Source organism: Macrobrachium rosenbergii, chromosome 51 (assembly GCF_040412425.1).
Source record: "Macrobrachium rosenbergii isolate ZJJX-2024 chromosome 51, ASM4041242v1, whole genome shotgun sequence".
NCBI lineage: Eukaryota > Metazoa > Arthropoda > Malacostraca > Decapoda > Palaemonidae > Macrobrachium > Macrobrachium rosenbergii.
This window is the reverse complement of record NC_089791.1, coordinates 57,516,564-57,535,382: the sequence shown is the minus strand read 5'-3', so window position 1 is coordinate 57,535,382 and position 18,819 is coordinate 57,516,564. Positions and strand designations below refer to the sequence as shown.

Genomic DNA, 18,819 nt, shown 5'->3' with positions numbered 1-18,819 from the left:
TTCTATCCGATTTTGACCTATTCAAAGCTCAAGTGTAATTAATCATGGTCCTGTACTGGAGAGCGAAATCTGGCATTTTTTAATTAATATATATATATATATATATATATATATATATATATATATATATATATATATATATATATATATACACACACACACTGTATATATATATATATATATATATATATATATATATATATATATATATATATATATATGTGTTTGTGTCTAATATCCCCCACCTGAGTCAAAAATTTAATATACTATATATATATATATATATATATATATATATATATATATATATATATATATATATATATATATATATATATAATTATAAACACTTTTGTACGTGATTAACTTATCACACATTACCACAGGTGAAAAATAATGTGGTAATGTGTGATATAAATGTATATAGTGTGTGTGTGTGTGTGTGTGTGAGAGAGAGAGAGAGAGAGAGAGAGAGAGAGAGAGAGAGAGAGAGAGAGAGAGAGAGAATAAAACCTATTACTGTACAAGATACAAGATACAAGTTGATACAGTGACAATCTTTAAATGTTATTACTGAACCTCAAAACCCCATGTCTATGTCTCTCTCTCTCTCTCTCTCTCTCTCTCTCTCTCTCTCTCTCATCCACAAAAACGAAAAACCATAACTACAACGAAACCACAGACAGAGCCAAGCCAACCGCCTTCAGAGTGGCGATATGAGGATTTCAGCAACCCTGGGGAGAAATGGCCTCGGCCCAAGCTTTCCAGAGGCCGTCGGCTAGGAAGTTCGTTTAGTATTTTGAACATGCGCTCAAAACATGAGATACTCGGGATCATTTGGTTGGCAGAACGAAAGTGAAACAAATACTGTAATAATAATAATAATAATAATAATAATAATAATAATAATAATAATAATAATAATAATATAATATCTATTTATTTACTAATTTGTTAATTTACCTTTTTTTCTTTTCTAATAATAGAACACTTTAATCTTGAATTGAAAAGCCAACGGTTCCTGTGGGCTTGTTCTAAATGAACTGGGTTCATGTTCTGAATAATAATAATAATAATAATAATAATAATAATAACAATAATAATAATAATACTTTCATCCCACCAACGCTAACTTCTCCGTCTATATTACTTCAGCTTCTATATTCAGCAAACCAATTTATGACAATCAGGTTTAACAGACTTTGAAATGTGCATGCATTCTTACTATAAAATTTCAATTTAATTTTTCAATCTTTATTCTTGATTATTAATCAAAATACACGAGGTAAAACAATACCATCAAATTATACAAAATATTAACTCTACAGGAATATTTGAAGGATTTCATCTTTGTCTTTGTCGATATTACAAACATATATGCTCAGTCTTATAGCTAAATATCCATTACATCAAATACAAAACAGGTTATTATTACTATTATTATAATTATTATCATTACTACTATCATCATCAGAAGGAAGCAAACCCTGTCTTAAGTATGTCCTATTAAAATAGGTGGCTGCACCGTGAGAATGAATATAAGACTCAATATAAGGTTAATCCGCGCGATGCAGCCATCCTTTTTAACAGGACACATTATTATTATTATTATTATTATTATTATTATTATTATTTCATGGGCATCGCGGACGTTGTGGGGTTGTCCCATTACACCTAATGTGCCTGTTTCGAGCTAAGCATTTAATTCTGTACCTGGTGGCCAGTCCGTAGCATAATACACCATCAAATCATTAATTCTTTCTCCAAGCAGTGGTTTAATTCATAAGTTGTATAAATTTTCTCTAACAGCCAAATACAACGCATTTTTCTGAAGTCCTGTTTCTTCACTATTTGTCCGTTATGACCAACTTATAATTTATGTAAGGCGCAAAGATAATTACCCTTCTTCGTAACAGCCACGTTTAATTTACAATAACAACAACTTGTTTCATCTCCATTCCAATCACCATGTCAGAAATCTGCACAAACATCATAAAACAACTTGGATCTCCAAGATAAAAACCAAGTCAGAGAGAGAGAGAGAGAGAGAGAGAGAGAGAGAGAGAGAGAGAGAGAGAGAGAGAGAGAGGTTGCTAATAACACTGTAAACATCATAAAACAATCAAGGAAAACAGTTTCAGAACTAACTCAAAGGAAGATGACCAGTGAGAAAAACGGGAGGGAACTGTGGAAAACAAAGTGATTGAGGCTTGTAAAAATAAGCAGCGGGAGGCGCTATAGGGAGGGAGGATTTGCTTTTGGGAGGGGAGCAGAGGAGGGGAGAGGGGTGGGGGAAAGACCTTAATCAAGGGACATGGGAGGGACTGTCCATATCGGACCTCAGGGGAGGAAAGAATGATGGAGAGGGGATGTTTTCCTCCCTCTGGACGCCAAAACCACCCCGCGTCTCGGCTGGCTCAGAAGCATCGAGTTGCTTTTAAGCAAAATAAGAAGGCATAAATAAAACAATGCTCCTCGGGCTAGCCTCAGCCTTCTCAAACATGGGCAGGTTCAAATTCCACCAGAGAAGAACTTCCTCATCCATTTCCTTTAGGATTTCGAGGGTTTTAGTGGAGAGAAAGCTAAATGGTCACTGTGGCCACTATAATACTTACAATGGATGAATGTGCCCAAAATAATCAGTAAATAAGACACAAATGTTTCTAAATGTAACAGCCCACGTGCATTACTGGGATACGTTAAGTAACCGCCGGCCGGTCTTGGACCGTGGTCTGTCCAAAGCGTACTGTTGGAGTGTTGGACCGTTGGTATAACGAGCGGTGCTGGACTATCGAAAAGGACACATTTTGTTAATATCTGTAAAACATGAATCTGGCCTTCCTGTAATTATTTCCAATTTAAGACGGTTTACCCAAAATCTATGAGTCCTACGGATGAAATAATAATGTGACTAAATGAGGGGATATTGTACCATATACAGTACATGACTATCTCTCTCTCTCTCTCTCTCTCTCTCTCTCTCTCTCTCTCTCTCTCTCTCTCTCACACACACACACACACATATATATATATATATATATATATATATATATATATATATATATATATATATATATATATATATATATATATAAATTATAAGTGTGTGTGTAATTGTACTAGCCACAATGCCCTCTTAACTTTTCGAATTCTTCGCTGTTTTGGATACACTTGTCACTACAAATCCTTAAGATCCAAGTGCAAAAAATATGAGATATTCTACACACACACACACACACACACACACACACATATATATATATATATATATATATATATAACTGAATCACGAAAATATGGAGCGTGATGAATATATAAACAAAGATAAAATCCACGAAGGAAGGAAACACTGGAGTGCTGCGAGGGCCTTTCGACTGCCTGCCGACACAGTCGAAAGGCCTCATGCACTCAGTGTTTCCTTCCCAGTGTTTTATTTATATATATATATATATATATATATATATATATATATATATATATATATATATATATATATATATATATATATATATATATATATATATATATATATATATATATATATATATATATGGTGTGCGTGTGTAGGAAAATGTAAAAGCTTTTCCTCTCATTTTTCGCCAAAGCTTTTCAACTACCGACTTTTGCAGACTTCGACGGAGGTAGCGACCTGTATAACATTATATCTTGATGTTTCATATCTGACTCAACCGTCTGGAATGGGGCTCTTCAACCAGAGGGCATAAGGACTATTTTACGACTGCACCAGAGCTCCCTATCTCTTCCAGGTCTAGACAACTCAAAGAGCACCTAATTTCAATCTTCCCGTCTATAAAATCGCGATAAAGAAGAAGAAGAAGAAGGAGGAGGAGGAGGAGGAGGAGGAGGAGGAGGAGGAGGAGGAGGAGGAGGAGGAGGAGGAGAGGAGCTTGACAACAAAATGCACCGTAAGAATATCTGATGAATAATTCTACCTTGGTAGGAACAAGCTTACTTCGCCGTGGTCAGGCCGTTCCTATTTTTCTGATATTATCTATTATGGCAAATTACTCATTACTTACATGCTGTTATTTCATAACCCCACAGCGACCCCCAAGGTTTCGAGGACTCGGTCATAATCGTTTCCGTCCTCGCCATCTTGTTTGTGAGGCAAGAGCTGCTTGCTCAACGAGAGAGAGAGAGAGAGAGAGAGAGAGAGAGAGAGAGAGACTGGAGTACAAGTTTGTGCTCACTTTGACTGGTATACTCTGGAGTGTAAGTTTGTGCTCACTTTGACTGGTATACTATAATTTTTCAGTCCTCAAGCTATGACGTCAGGACGTCTCTCAATGGCGACAAATTGCATTTCTGCACCTGAATGAGTTCTTCATTGGCGGGGTAGGTAGAGCTCTCGGCTACACGCTGTTGGCCCAGCGTTCGATTCTCCGACCGGCCAATGAAGAATTAGAGGAATTTATTTCTGGTGATAGAAATTCATTTCTCGTCATAATGTGGTTCGGACTCCATAATAAGCTGTAGGTCCCGTTGCTAGGTAACCAGTTGGTTCTTAGCCACGTAAAATAAATCTAATCCTTCGGGCCAGCCCTAGGAGAGTTATTAATCAGCTCAGTGGTCTGGTTAAAGTAAGATATACTTAAAAAAAATTTTTTTTTGCACCTGAATGAACAGCACCCATCACAAGGACATTTATTATTTCCACACATCAAATCGATCGTTTGCCAGAAGAGTGGCATAACTCAAAAATTGCTATTTTTCAAGAGAAGCAATTTAAAGTCTAAAACTCTCTATACTCTCTATAGTGTAACAGTGACATGTCATGCCCTCTTGCGGTTAGTATTACAAATACAAATAAGACGTTTCTGCCACAATATGGAACAAAGAACGGGCTATTTGCTGGTATCAATAACTCGAAAAACACATTTTTTGAGTTGTCACTCTTCTGGCAAATGAGCGAAATGCTTCATTCTTATGGAAATTTCGTTTTCGCAAGAATGTAAAGGAGGACTCTGGAGGGGAAAACGGGTTTGGTCTACTTTTTGTTGTGCCGTGCGTTCAAGCAGTGTCAAGTGAGTTTCATTTTGATGAAACCACTTATAACAGGGTCAACGAATCATTTAACTTGAAAGTCTATAGTCTAGCTACGAAAGGTGGAGATTTTCCTATAATTAGCGGCGTTGACATGTTACCCATCTTGCCGAAGGAGGTATTTAATCCTAATCCAAAAAGGTACACTTTCAGGATTAACCTCCGGGTTAAGGTTAATCCTGAGAATGGACATATTCGAGGGTACTGACCAGCTATTTGTTTTACTTACATATTCGAGGGTACTGACCAGCTATTTGTTTTTACTTACAAGTGCTTCGTTTTTACGTAATGTATGCATGTGTATAGTTATTAATGCATGTACATATATACATGAAATGTTTAATATATATGTATATACATACATACATACATACATACATACATACATACATACATACATACACACACACACACACACACACACATATATATATATATATATATATATATATAATTATTAAATCTTGTATTGAGCAATAAGAAATATGTACAGCAAGAGCCAAGTATCATGTTTTGGTCTGTGTGTTTAGCTTTTGTACTGACGAATGGAGGGTGACAGACAATCCACTTTTTACTGTGACCCTTGGTCACTTCACTTAATCATCTATAAACGAGGAAATGGCAGCAACATTAAAAAAAATACCAAATCTACCTAGTTACCACCTTTTTCCTGAAAAGTTTGAACGGGATTAAGAAAATATGGAAACAGTGCTAATCGCCTTCCAGTCCCAACCTTTTGTAGCCAGACTATAGTTGCGGTGGAAACCCTTCAAAATTCTACAAGATATCACCTAACTTTATGTAACGTTTTGGCATCCCGAGAAACTGGAGAGTAAGATCAAGTCTGTGCTTAATGCTTCACTATCTGATTGGCTGTTCGGCTGGAAAAGTCTACCCACTGTTAAGTCACCCGTCTTGACAGTTACCTGGTTCCATTTTTTTTTTTTTTTTTTTTTTTTTTTGCATGAGAGAGAGACGGCGTTTGGACACGCTTCATGGAAATGCTCTCTTGACTTTTCTCACCATTCATGGTCCACTGTTCTCAGATGGGGGAATTTGGCATTTTCAACACTGATCTTTTCTAATTTTGCTTTGAATTTTTTTTATTTCCGTTTCTCAACTGCTGAATCAGCATTATATTTTCTCTTTTATAGTGACGGGTTTTGGTGATTATCTTTTTAGTCTCTCTTCAAATCTGCCTCGCTTTTAATAAACACGACAAAGCAAGTTATAAAGGTAGAGACCATCTATCTATCTATCTCTCATAATAAAATCTGAGAGGATCTGATCTTGTTTGTCCTCCCCCAGGGAGACAAGAGGGGAGACATGATACAGCCACCCATCCCTTGTAAACCGGTTTGTCCGGCCGGGTGGGGGCGGGGTAGGTAGTAGAACTGGAGGGTAGGGGAGACATCCACCCCCTCCTGTAAGCCTGTTTGTCCGCCCCGGGTGGGACTGGTTAGGCAGGGGGATCGGGAGGGTAAGGGAGACAGCAGCAGCCCCGGTTTCCAGCGCGCGCCAACAATCTCGTCTAGTTATGATTGCTGTCGGGAAGAGAAACAGCAAAGAGGACAGTCCATAAAGTCATCTCAAGTCCAAAAGACCTGTTGTATGTCAACAACATAATAACTTTCATTAATTGGTATAATTTACAAAGATGCTTAGCAAATAGTATTCCAAAACCAACTTTTTTTAACAGATCAGACCAACAGACGACACGACCAACAACACAGAATAGATTTAATTCAATAATCTCCAAGAGGCTTTTGTGGTTTTCCAATCACAGACAGCACAGCTTACATGGGCATGAAAAGCTTTTCCAACATATATGATCCTTTTACTTTTAATTCTCACCATAATTCATAACAAAACTACAATCTAGAGCCTGATATTATTACTAGTATAAAAATGATTCTACCTCAATTCCAAGGCCACTTCCATTATCAAGGCAGACTTTTCAAAACAGAGGGTCAAGAGTTGACACTTGTGATGTCGCACGAGACACTACGACTCCTCGACTGCGCCTCTTTCAGCGCCATTCATCTGGTCAATTCATTAACTGGCACTTCTTTATAAGACAAGAACATGTTACAAATGCATGTTTCGAAAACACCCTTATATAAATTAGAGCAATGAATGAAGACATAAATCTAGGAAAATGGGAGAAAATACCTCTTCAACAGTATAGCAATAAGAGAATAAAAAATACAAGACTTAAAAAGGAATATTCACGTAAATGGTAATTATCTTATTATAATTTACATAACCTGATAGTGCTAAGAATTCCCAAAAAATAATGCGGAAACATTTTCAACACTTCCTCCTCGAAGACAATTGCACACAACAAATAAATTAATGGCTGGACAAACCTTCATTCAGAAAATTAACATAGACAAAAAATTATTTAGTATTCTTTCTCTCTCTCTTATATTTATTGATCAAGTAAAAGGCAAAAAGAGAATAATTTCAAGTACTTTTCATGAAACCTTATCACACACAAACATGCGGGCGCAGAGAGCACTTTCTCTGGAAAGTTACTGGAAAAAGAGGTGCAAATACATTTGTGAAAATTCTGAGAGAGAGAGAGAGAGAGAGAGAGAGAGAGAGAGAGAGAGAGAGAGAGAGAGAGAGAGAGAGAGAGAGAGTCTCTTACCTGTGGTGACTGTGGTGTCATGCTGGTGGCTACTGCATGGGGCGAATGGGCCGGCTGCGGCCCCTGCTGCATAACCTGGGTCATAGTCGCTTGGGGCACCGCCTGCTGCTGACCGACCTGGAACGACACAGTAAACCACGACTCAATCATCAGGATTAAAAGAGGACAGGGCTATATAGTCCGTCTCTGACCAAAATGAGGACAATCTCGCGCATGACGTCACTGGTTGCTTCTGGTCAAGGTTAATAACTTAAGATAAAGAAGTCATCAGTCAGCATTAGACCTTACCATAGTGAAGAACAAGCAAGCTCTCTTAACCCAGATTTTTACTTTAGTTGACACACCTGGCCCGGATTAACGCGGGTAAGCCTACTGAATTAGCCAAATGCAATAAAAAGGCAAGTGGAGGGTTATTCATATCCTTTAGCTCTGTGGCGTCATTTCAGATTTTTCTCCGGGGAGAGAAGAGGATTATATCCTATGGTATGGGTGGGGTGGCGAGCGAAGCGAACCCTATCAGGTGGGGGTGGGGGGGGGGGCGCTGCAAGCGCCGCCCCCGAGAAATTTTTGGAAATGTGTGCGCATTTTGTAGCATTTTTAAGCCACATAAGAGCTGTGCTGAGTTTATTATTAAATAAACAATCAGGTGTGCCACCTCATCCGACTTAAGAGTGAATTTTACTGTTGTTATTATTATTACTATTATTATTATTATTATTTCAAAGGCTAGGGGGCAAACCAAGCCTGGGGGGAGTGCCATCAGTGCCTTGAGGGGTAAGTGCCACCCCCGCCCCAATGACACCCCTGCTTTACCTCAGCAGTGCCTGGAGATTAACGGGAACCTCTCTTATTTAATTTCGTGAAAGTGAGAGAGAATGAGTGTGGACAAACATTTGCCATAGTGACCCTTCGTTTTCTTGTTTTCCTGATTTTTCGTCTATGGTAAGCTTCCAAGCAACCAGCAACGTCACGGTAACTGCAGGACGGACTAACCCTGTAATCTATTAATCCTGTCAATCATAAAGATGAACGAACCAAGAAGTATAAATCTAGAAATAGCAGACGCTGGTGGGGCCTGCAACGAGCTGATAAGTAATGAGGAAATGGATTCGGCTATTATCTAACAGGCGAAGTTAATTCGAGAAGCGCTGTCTACGACTGAAATGACCTATGTGTCAGTCTTGGGCTTACTCTGCATTGCCATTTTAAAAACTCTTATGCTGGTTTTGTTTCTATCAGTGCACATGGTAGTGAAGAAAGTAACCTTCTCCGTACCAGACGAAATCTTCCATTCAACTTTTCAGACACGTAATAATACTGAAAAAAAATATCTGCTTGGGTAGACCCACGCAACCGAATGTACAAATTTAAACAACAATACTTTAAAAATTACAAAATGAAGTACATAAATGGAAATTTTGTATAAAATTACAAAATGAAGCACATACAATTATGAAACGAAGGTAGCAAATGATCGAAACAGATTTCGGCCCAACTTTGACTTTTCCCACTTCTGCTTTTGTCTGGTACTGAATGACTTATTTACAAAAAAAATCATTTCCTGTTTGAAAACCGCGGTCGATCCCTGACTTAAGTGTCTTCGGGCAAAGCTCCTTCATGAAACGGCCTATAGAATCTACCGTATTAATAACATTATGCTACTACATCTTACATTATAAGAATGGTCATATGAAGCAGATCCTCAAACTTTGTATTGTTTGTTGGTATATCATCAGTACCATGGTCAAAATGTTCAGTGAGCATAAAAAATAATCGAGCAATTATTTTTTAGGAATTTAAAAATATACTTGACAAACAACTCTACAAATTTATCATCAATTTTGTATTTCTCTATTTTCACTCTTAATATATATATATATATATATATATATATATATATATATATATATATATATATATATATATATATATATATATATATATATATGTGTGTGTGTGTGTGTGTGTATATATATACATATTCCTACAGGCATATATATATATATATACACACACACACACACACACACACACACACACACACACACATATATATATATATATATATATATATATATATATATATATATATATATATATATATATATATACATACACACTGTATATAACGTGTAAGTATATACATATGTAAATTAGGATTTTTAAATTTTAACTATACACTCCAAACTCCTTGTAAAGTCATTATTTGGGGTTTTTTAAGATCAGAGGCCAATGGGACGGGCAACCTAATGACCTTTACTAGTCCAGGGCGGAAGAGAGACAGGAGAGTCCCCTCCCCACCCACCTACCTGTGGCGAGCCCTGAGGCACTATGGGCTGAGCCGTGGCAGCTGCCTGCATAGGGACGAGGGTCGTAATCGTATGCTGTGGATGAATGGGAGTTGGAGGAGGTGGTGGAGGCTGTGGAGGAGGAGGCTGTTCCTGCTGTGTCTGTTGCTGCTGCTGCTGCTGTTGCTGCTGCGACTGTTCCTGTGGCTGTTGAGTATGATCCTGAGACGGCTCCTTGATCTCACTCATCATCTAGTCACAGCAACACACCTGCGAAAGAGGACCAACGCAAATTAGGCACAGTGCAATGGTGGGGTAACGGGGCTTCATGTTCTGACAAATAGAAGGCGCCGACTTTTCTAAAACTATTCACCGGCCCTGAAAATTAGACAATTGCCGAAAGGTGCGGCGCCTTGCAGTCGATGTTTAGGTCAGCTGAAAAATTATGAAATAGTGTAAAGTCACACTGATGCTGCTGCTTCATCGATCAATGTTTTATTAGGTACAATTACACATGAATTCTCCAATGGCGCAATTATGAAGTGATGTACATACGCATTTACTTAAGTATGTTTTTGTGGTGTCAGAGCAGTAACTCTAAATAGGAAATTAAAAACAACTTTATACAACCTACACTATTACACATTTATTATAATCAGAGCAAGAACAAAGCTTAATATTCTCAAAATAATATTCCTTCGCAGAAAACGAAATTACATAAAAAATATAGTCTGCATACATTACAGCATTAATTTAAATGGCAAAAGCTAGAGCGGAATGTAAAGGCAAAATATAAACGTCGAATCACCAAATTCCAATGCAATAGCGAGGAGTCCAACTGAACAGTACTTAAATTCTAACGACAGGAAACGAACAACTGCGATACCAAGCAACATATAAAACCAACGGAAACGAAAAATGCGCATTTTTCGTTAAAATCGGAAGTGACGTTTAACATTGAAATTACGATTCGATAAAACGACTTACCATTTCGTAATTACAGAATATGGATCCTCTACAATATGAGCTGCGTTCGGCCATGCTTTAATCGAATTGACTGATTGACTGGTTTGTGTTCACTGGCGAGGTGAAAGATTCCGATACTTCCCTTGCAAAGGCCAGCGGTTGGTGCTGCTCTCTAAATTGTTCAGCAACAGCCACTTACGAGTAAGGAGGTTTCCTCCTTTTTCACACCCTTAACTCAACATAAATTCACAGCCCTTCTCCAAGTTTGCGTCTATATCACGGCCGCCTGTTTCAATGCCCAGCGTTCGACTCTCCGACCGGCCAGTGAAGAATTACAGGAATTGATTTGTGGTGATAGAAATTCATGTCTCGCTATAATGTGGTTCGGATTCCATAATAAGAACCAATTGGTTCTTAGCCACGTAAAAATAAGTCAATCCTTCGGCCAGCCCTAGGAGAGCTGTTAATTGCTCAGTGGTCTGGTAAAACTAAGGTATACTTCTTCTCAATGACGTGACATAGGAGAACCAGCCCAATATTTTTTATCTTGTATCATGAAAGGATTCCTGCTTTGAGATAAGTTGGAGACCTTCTCCCTGTCTTCATTGGTGGTCAAGCAACACCTGCCAAGCCACCATTTGCCACAAAGACTAAAAATTCCGCCCTTGCTTCAGTTTTCTTTTGTTATTCATATTTCGCTACGTCTACTTCCCTTTCTTTTTCTGGTTTTCCATCATACCTCAGCTAGAAACATGGGCATCAATTTGCCGACCAGTCGGTCTTTGGAAACAAAACACTCATTCATGAGTCTTGTACCTCAACAATAACCAGATTCCCAAAAGGAATAGAGCAAAACAAATCAAATGGCGTAGCTTATTCCTCGCCCTGAAAAACAAAGCAGTCTTTGGAAATATGGCCCGGAACGTAGCGTATATCATCCCAAGCAGGTTATAACCATGAACAAGAAAACGTTCCACATCAAAGACTTCGGAATCATCGTCTCCGAAGGCCTAACGAAAAACGCTCACGTAGACAATAATCAGAAATAACGTCGTGTGAACAGTTAGCGATGTCGTCCATCAGACAAATTTCGAAGAATTTCTTAATACTCTGGTCTCCATGTCTTACAAACTACAACCACAGAAAACGACTTATAGAGGGGTGGACCCTTTGGCTTCACAAGATCACTTTGTTGGCACGTGGGAATCAATAACCTGATTACTTACTGCGGTAATCATGGCAAAGTGCACTGCAGTAAACTCGTGGAAGATCGTTACAGTGTGTAGAGATATCCTAAATTCACACCCAAATTCCGCTGTAACAAGGAAAATTGTGAATGAATCCAAGAGGTTCTTAGTTGCCCCAGGGAACCATTTTTTTTTTGAGTCTTTAATTTTCTTTGCATTTTCCCTATCAACATTAGCATTAGGTACATAAAAATGAAAATACAAAACGTCCAGCACTTACGTGAACGCCGTAATATAACACTCTCAAGATCTAAACCAAATCCTCTATAAACCTGGAAGTTATCCTTAACCTTTTTAAATCCTCAATAAGGATATGTAATCTTGTAGAGATGTAATTTAGGCACTCGACCTCATCTACCATCAAACCCCTCAACGCCTCTCAATCAGCATTACTCAAACGATAATAACAGCTATCGACCAGTGCCTGGATCTCGTCCTTCCCGAGGAACAATATAATAACAAGCTGATCCATTCTTCGATCGCAACGCAGGAAGCACCTCAAATGTGATCTGGTGCAACAAAGTCAATTACAAAGTCAGAATTGACGGCATTGCTTTCAATGACCAATTAAAATTTTGTTCCAATTTCCTCATACAAAGGCCGCGTGGAGCCACTTCTCTCTCTAGGTTGCAATATGTGCATTATTATTATTATATTTAATAATAATAATAATAATAATAATAATAATAATAATAATAATTATTATTATTATTATTATTATTATTATTAGTAGTAGTAGTAGTAGTAGTAGTAGTAATTTAACGAGATTACCAAGTAGCATTACTGGACTCTCGTAAGGGTCACCAGAAGTTTTTGTTCACAAGAACGGTGAAAACTGGAGCGATGTAATTTACAAGAAGTTAGAGGAACCTAAATAAGAAGACACCAAAGAAACAGATAAAAGATACAAGGAAAATGGTACAGTGATCAGGACCTTTTGTCCTGCGTACAGCATTCCGCGTAGGACACTGTAAAGCAGTGCCAGCCTACTGGGGACGTCATTTTGAAGGTATTCTAGACGTATTCTCTCTCTCTCTCTCTCTCTCTCTCTCTCTCTCTCTCTCTCTCTCTCTCATGCAATTTAGCGGAACATCAAGACTTTGAGTAACTTCTTCGCAACTCGCTAAGCAATACAATTGGCAGCATGTATTTCAATTGTGGCCCAGGTAAACAAACAATCTTAAGTATATCAGTGGGTGAGAGATTTCACAAAATGCCAAAGATAACTGACGTCATATACCGTTGCATTTCACAGAGAGAGAGAGAGAGAGAGAGAGAGAGAGAGAGAGAGAGAGAGAGAGAGAGAGAGAGAGAGAGAGAGAGTCCTATGAATATCTTATGACTGGTTTCATTTTACTGGGGATGGATTACCTTTGTCGAGAACCTCCTGTTTTGATGGCATTCATTTTGACGTCTAGCCTTCTCTCTCTCTCTCTCTCTCTCTCTCTCTCTCTCTCTCTCTCTCTCTCTCTCTCTCCCCTGCTGCGGTGCACTACAGTCGACTAATAACATGGGTACGTCCAGTTCAACTCTGACGCGCTACCACCAAGCTACGAGGCTAGTCAGAGAGAGAGAGAGAGAGAGAGAGAGAGAGAGAGAGAGAGAGAGAGAGAGAGAGAGAGAGAGAGAGAGAGAGAGCATGCAATAATAAATCCCCTCGAGAAAGAAATTCGAAGACAAAAACGAGGAAATCGTGACAGAACTCTCACCGAACAAGAGCCTGCTATCGCCATCCCTATGGTGCCTAAAAAGTCCTCCCAATCCCGTCCCCCCAACCCAAACCCTGTCTCAACCAGACCAAATTGGCCGCCTACTTCCCACCCTCTGCCGCCTCCCCCTACTCCACCACCTCCCTCACCAGTCACCACGCTCAGGCTTCGCCCACCGACCACGCACGCTGTCACAATAAATAATATCTTAAAATAGCGTTGATTTTCTTTACATCATCAAGGAGGTAAGTGGAAAAAAAGCGTGTAAGGACTGAAAATTTTCAACGAGCAATTCCTGCGTCCCGCCTTACTCCCCATCCCACTTACTGCTTTATTTAGCGTAATTAACAGGCTACCAATCCAACCACATACCTTTCCTAATGACACCAAACCAATCTACACATACAAATGATTTTTTTTACATCACAAACGTCGACCCCAACAAGATTTTGTAGCAATTTCCTAATATTCATTGGGACCTTACTTGGACAAATATATAATGATTCTTTCTCTTTTTATAAAAAAAAAAAAATTAGAATTCACTAACGAAGATGATGCTTCTTCAGATTTTCCTCGGGTTTCCCCTCTGCAATGTGGGGATGGGGGAAGAAAATGGACGTTTGACGATCTATGTTAGCATACAATCCTATACCCAGGATCCTGGAACCTGCCTATACCTAACCGTTCCTTAAGTTTGTCAGCCCTCAGGGGTCGACGCCAGACCTCTTACTCTCTCTCACACTTTACCTTACCTACGTGCCGCCTTTGAGCAAGAGCCCGTGTTGGCATAAGGCCAAGTTAATCTACGCCAACCACCACCACCAACTTAGCCGACAGGCACTATTCTAAAGCGGCTTCTTTGCCAAGCTCATTAAAACGCACTAAGCATCAAACACCACTAATTAATCCTCCCGAGAACCGAGGCGACTGACTGGTTTATTTTCTTAGCTCCTCAGAGAATTGAAACTTTTCGGAGACTTAAGCCATGGGGATGATTCCGAAAACCACTTTTAAATGTACGATGATAAAACCCCTTGGTTTATTCAATTTCAGACGCTGTGAACTCTAAAGGAAGCAATCATCTTTCTGAGTTAATTTAAAATAACAAAATCAGCATACGCATAACTAACGACAAAAACAAACAACTTCTTTGCATGCAATACGGACATATGACCTGATTCTCGATCATATGAAGGTTCTAGTAGTACAAATGAAACGCGTAAGATACAATTAACACAAGTGTATTTTCCTTAATAGTTACACAGGGCCCTGTTGCTAACATTACGCTACTTAATTATGCAATTATAGTCGGAAGGTACTCTGAGAAGACGCGCCGATCGCTAAGGAAAGCGCCCCCAACCCGTCGACCGCTAAACCCTTACTGATCATTTCAAACTGAACTTGCTTAGGTCATAAGATAAGTATATCTTAGTACCAGACCACTGAGCTGATTAACAGCTCTCCTAGGGCTGGCCCGAAGGGTTAGATTTATTTTACGAGGCTAAGAACCAACCGGTTACCTAGCAACGGGACCTACAGCTTATTGTAGAATCCGAACCACATTATGACGAGAAATGAATTTCTATCACCAGAAATAAATTCCTCTAATTCTTCATTGGCCGGTCGGAGAGTCGAACGCTAGGCCAACAGCGTGCTAGCCGAGAGCTCTACCCACCTCTACAATGAAGAACTTGCTTCCTCAGCTGATTGGTCTCTTATAAACGAAAGGAACCAATAAGGGTCTTCGATGTATGGCACTCATTTGAATTGCCCACCCCACCCCCCAACGATCGTATGGCGTTCGACGAATCAGCAGTATCTGTTCGTTACTCTCTGATCACAAAGACGTACAAACAACTAGCAGATTTTCTGTTACGTCTCAAACATGAATTTCGATATAAATCAGTTCACACATAAAGCAATACCGTTCTTACTGTCGAGACCCAAGTATGAAACAGCTTTACCAATGCTCGCTATTCGAACATATATAAAATTTTACTCACCTAATTTGACACACCAAAAGATACTGCATTGTATCCTAACGGTAAATATTATATACGCGTTCTCTGACAGAGACATATACAGCCACTATTATGTACTTAGTAGACCTATAGCCCTTTTTAACTATACAGCTGATGGGAGACTATAATCTAATTATTCTATCTACTCCTGGGAAGCTGGAGACAACAAGGCGTAAGAATGAAATCAAAGACAGAAACTTATACAAACAAAGAAGATTAATACAAAAGTTTAGGAGCAGAAGGGAAAGAAGATACAGCCAACAAACTGGTCAGTCAAAGGGTGGCACATTTCCACAGAGCAGGAAGGACTTTCATCCTACTCAGTGGCTCACTGATCAAAACAGTACCTGTGAAAAAGTATCTGCAAGGCTACGTTCCAGCAGTCTGATAAAAAGGATACAGGGAGTAACGAAGTCTCACTGATGGTCCGGAATTTAATCTAGCCTAAAAGGGGGAACCAATTAAAAACTGATAATTTAAACTGTAACAGAGAACACCGATATGAAGCTGTATATGCTGAAACAAAGAAAGTAACTTGAAATCCGAAATAAAGCACCAGTATCTCTAGAAGCTGAGCTGAACTACTGTACAAGTCTGATCTGTTATTTTTTCTCAAAACTGAACTGTGTGAGATAACCTAAACATTACACAATGAAAAGTGGATAACAGAGCAGACAAGGAAATAGCTGAAACTGTATTGGAGAGAGAGAAAAAAAGCTGACCAAATGCCGAGATCCCAGTTATAAAAGCTCTCAAGATCAGAGTTAAATGATGACAAAGAACTTAATGAGAAACGAAAAGGAAAATATTCCCAAAGGCCCGAGGATAAGATAGAAAATATCATCGACAGATGAAGGACATGATTAAGAGAAGAGGCAAACTGGAGAAGGTCAGCAGTTGATAGAGAGAGAGAGAGAGAGAGAGAGAGAGAGAGAGAGAGAGAGAGAGAGAGAGAGAGAGATACGGACTACTGAGACACAGCAAAAGAAACGGGGAAGGGAACAGATGCTATACCATCAACAAAAACGGATATAAATAAAGCAGTTAGATCGGAGGCTTGAAATGAGTTTACACAAAGAGCCATATGAGAGCATTTATTAAATACTCCGAGATATATAACGAGCAACAACCAGAGAATCCTGAGAAATTCCGGGGAGAGGCTGACCACAGAAAACAATACCGAGAGACCATTCCAGTGGATCTTGACAAACAGAAGCCATACTGCCTATGGGAAAGTGTTGCATTCAAGCTGTTCACAATAGCGTAGGTTATGATGAAGTCGTAACTATAGTATTCCTAAGTCTGTAGCGTAGGTTATGATGAAGTCGTAACTATAGTATTTCTAAGTCTGAAGTGTGGTAATCTGAAGGACTAGGATGGACTGATGGTCTGAACCTCATTGTTTCCGCAAGAGGGCGGGAGGTGCCGTTTGCCAATAAGGTGAAGTAACTACAAAGCAAAAGAGCTGGTTTTTCTTCCTACGAATTCCTAGAGGAATCATGCTGGAATGTTATCCGGGCGAGATGACTTGCTTGTTTCCATACGGTGTCGGGACGAGATATACGTATGTTTACTTGCTGTTTTCATTTTCACTTACTCATTATTTTGCTAACTTTTTTCACATGCTGACAACCAGTTCTGGAAGCATAGCTAACAAGTTAATAGTCTTTTTCCGTAATTTCATACATAGATACACATAATATAGACCTCAAGAGATATACCAGGAAATATACGGTTCAAGAGGACAAGAAAGGTAGAATCACAACCATTACAACTTCGAAGGAAGTTAGTTATCTTAAAGGCAGAAATAACCGTCCTCACTTCTACAGAAAGAACCAAATGTCAACGAATTTTGAGAGAGAGAGAGAGAGAGAGAGAGAGAGAGAGAGAGAGAGAGAGAGAGAGAGAGAGAGAGAAAATGCTTACTACAGATAGTTTATCTCAAGCTAGTTTGTTTACCGAGTCTGAGCAAGCTATTTCAAGGCTAACGACCGATGGATATTGGATATTAAATGTCATCCAATCAAATGTCAACAGTAGATATCCAATTACACATCACACAGCCTCATGTATTTCCCCACCGTATAGCGTTGCCGCGTTAGGTAGGGATGTCTTTTAACTATGTTCAGAACTGACATTACAATATCTACAGATATTTTTAAGCTTTGATTTAATTCGTCTGCTAATACGGTCTGGTTAATAACAAAAATTGTTAGTAGAAATGTCTACTTGGAAACTGATACGTAGCGTTACTTGGTAAGAAAGCATTTGGCAAAAAGGAAATGACAAACTACTTGGATATGATTAGGAAAAGGCTGAGTAGCCACCATACATATTATGAACCATTATTTACAACACAACTTTAGACAGCTGAGTTTAGTACATCACCCTACCAAGTCTGCGACACGTTAGCTTTCTCTGTGGCTATATTAAAATTAAAACATACGATAATTCACAGCTAAAATAAATTAATTCGCGAGAAACGGAGAAGGGTTTCAAAAATTCACGCCATAAGCACCAGTTCTGCATGTGTGTGTGCGTCTTCCCACTGGCCAATCACGAGCTTCGTCCAATATCAAACAACCAATAGCAGCGAAGTCTCTCCGTAACCATGGCGACAGAGCCCGAGGGTACACCTACATGGATATGTAATTATTCATCATATTTCCTACTTTTGTGGCAGCTTAGTTGAAAAAATCAAGAGGGATATCACATTATACTCAACTTTGGATCAAAATATAATTTACAGATTAAATGGAAATAAATACAAGTCAAATAAAAGCAGCCATATAAAAATATCTAGCGACATTTGGAAGTCTTCCTCCCGTATGGTGGCTGCGATGCTGCCAATTATTGATAATCACAAAGGCA

The 18,819-nt window shown here is 38.9% G+C and overlaps 1 protein-coding gene across 8 annotated transcripts in view; it reads right to left on the bottom strand.

Moving 5' to 3' along the window:
* LOC136833433 (polyhomeotic-like protein 2) overlaps positions 1 to 18,819 on the bottom strand; it is an 88,397-nt gene that overhangs the window by 24,723 nt on the left and 44,855 nt on the right. For all 8 annotated transcript variants that reach the window (XM_067095581.1, XM_067095583.1, XM_067095587.1 and 5 more), the window contains 2 exons: positions 10,027 to 10,275; positions 7,718 to 7,834 (listed from right to left, as the gene is read on the bottom strand). In XM_067095581.1, coding sequence (XP_066951682.1) covers positions 7,718 to 7,834; positions 10,027 to 10,257 — 348 coding nt within the window. In that variant the 5' untranslated portion in view covers positions 10,258 to 10,275. The remainder of the gene's footprint in view (positions 1 to 7,717; positions 7,835 to 10,026; positions 10,276 to 18,819) is intronic.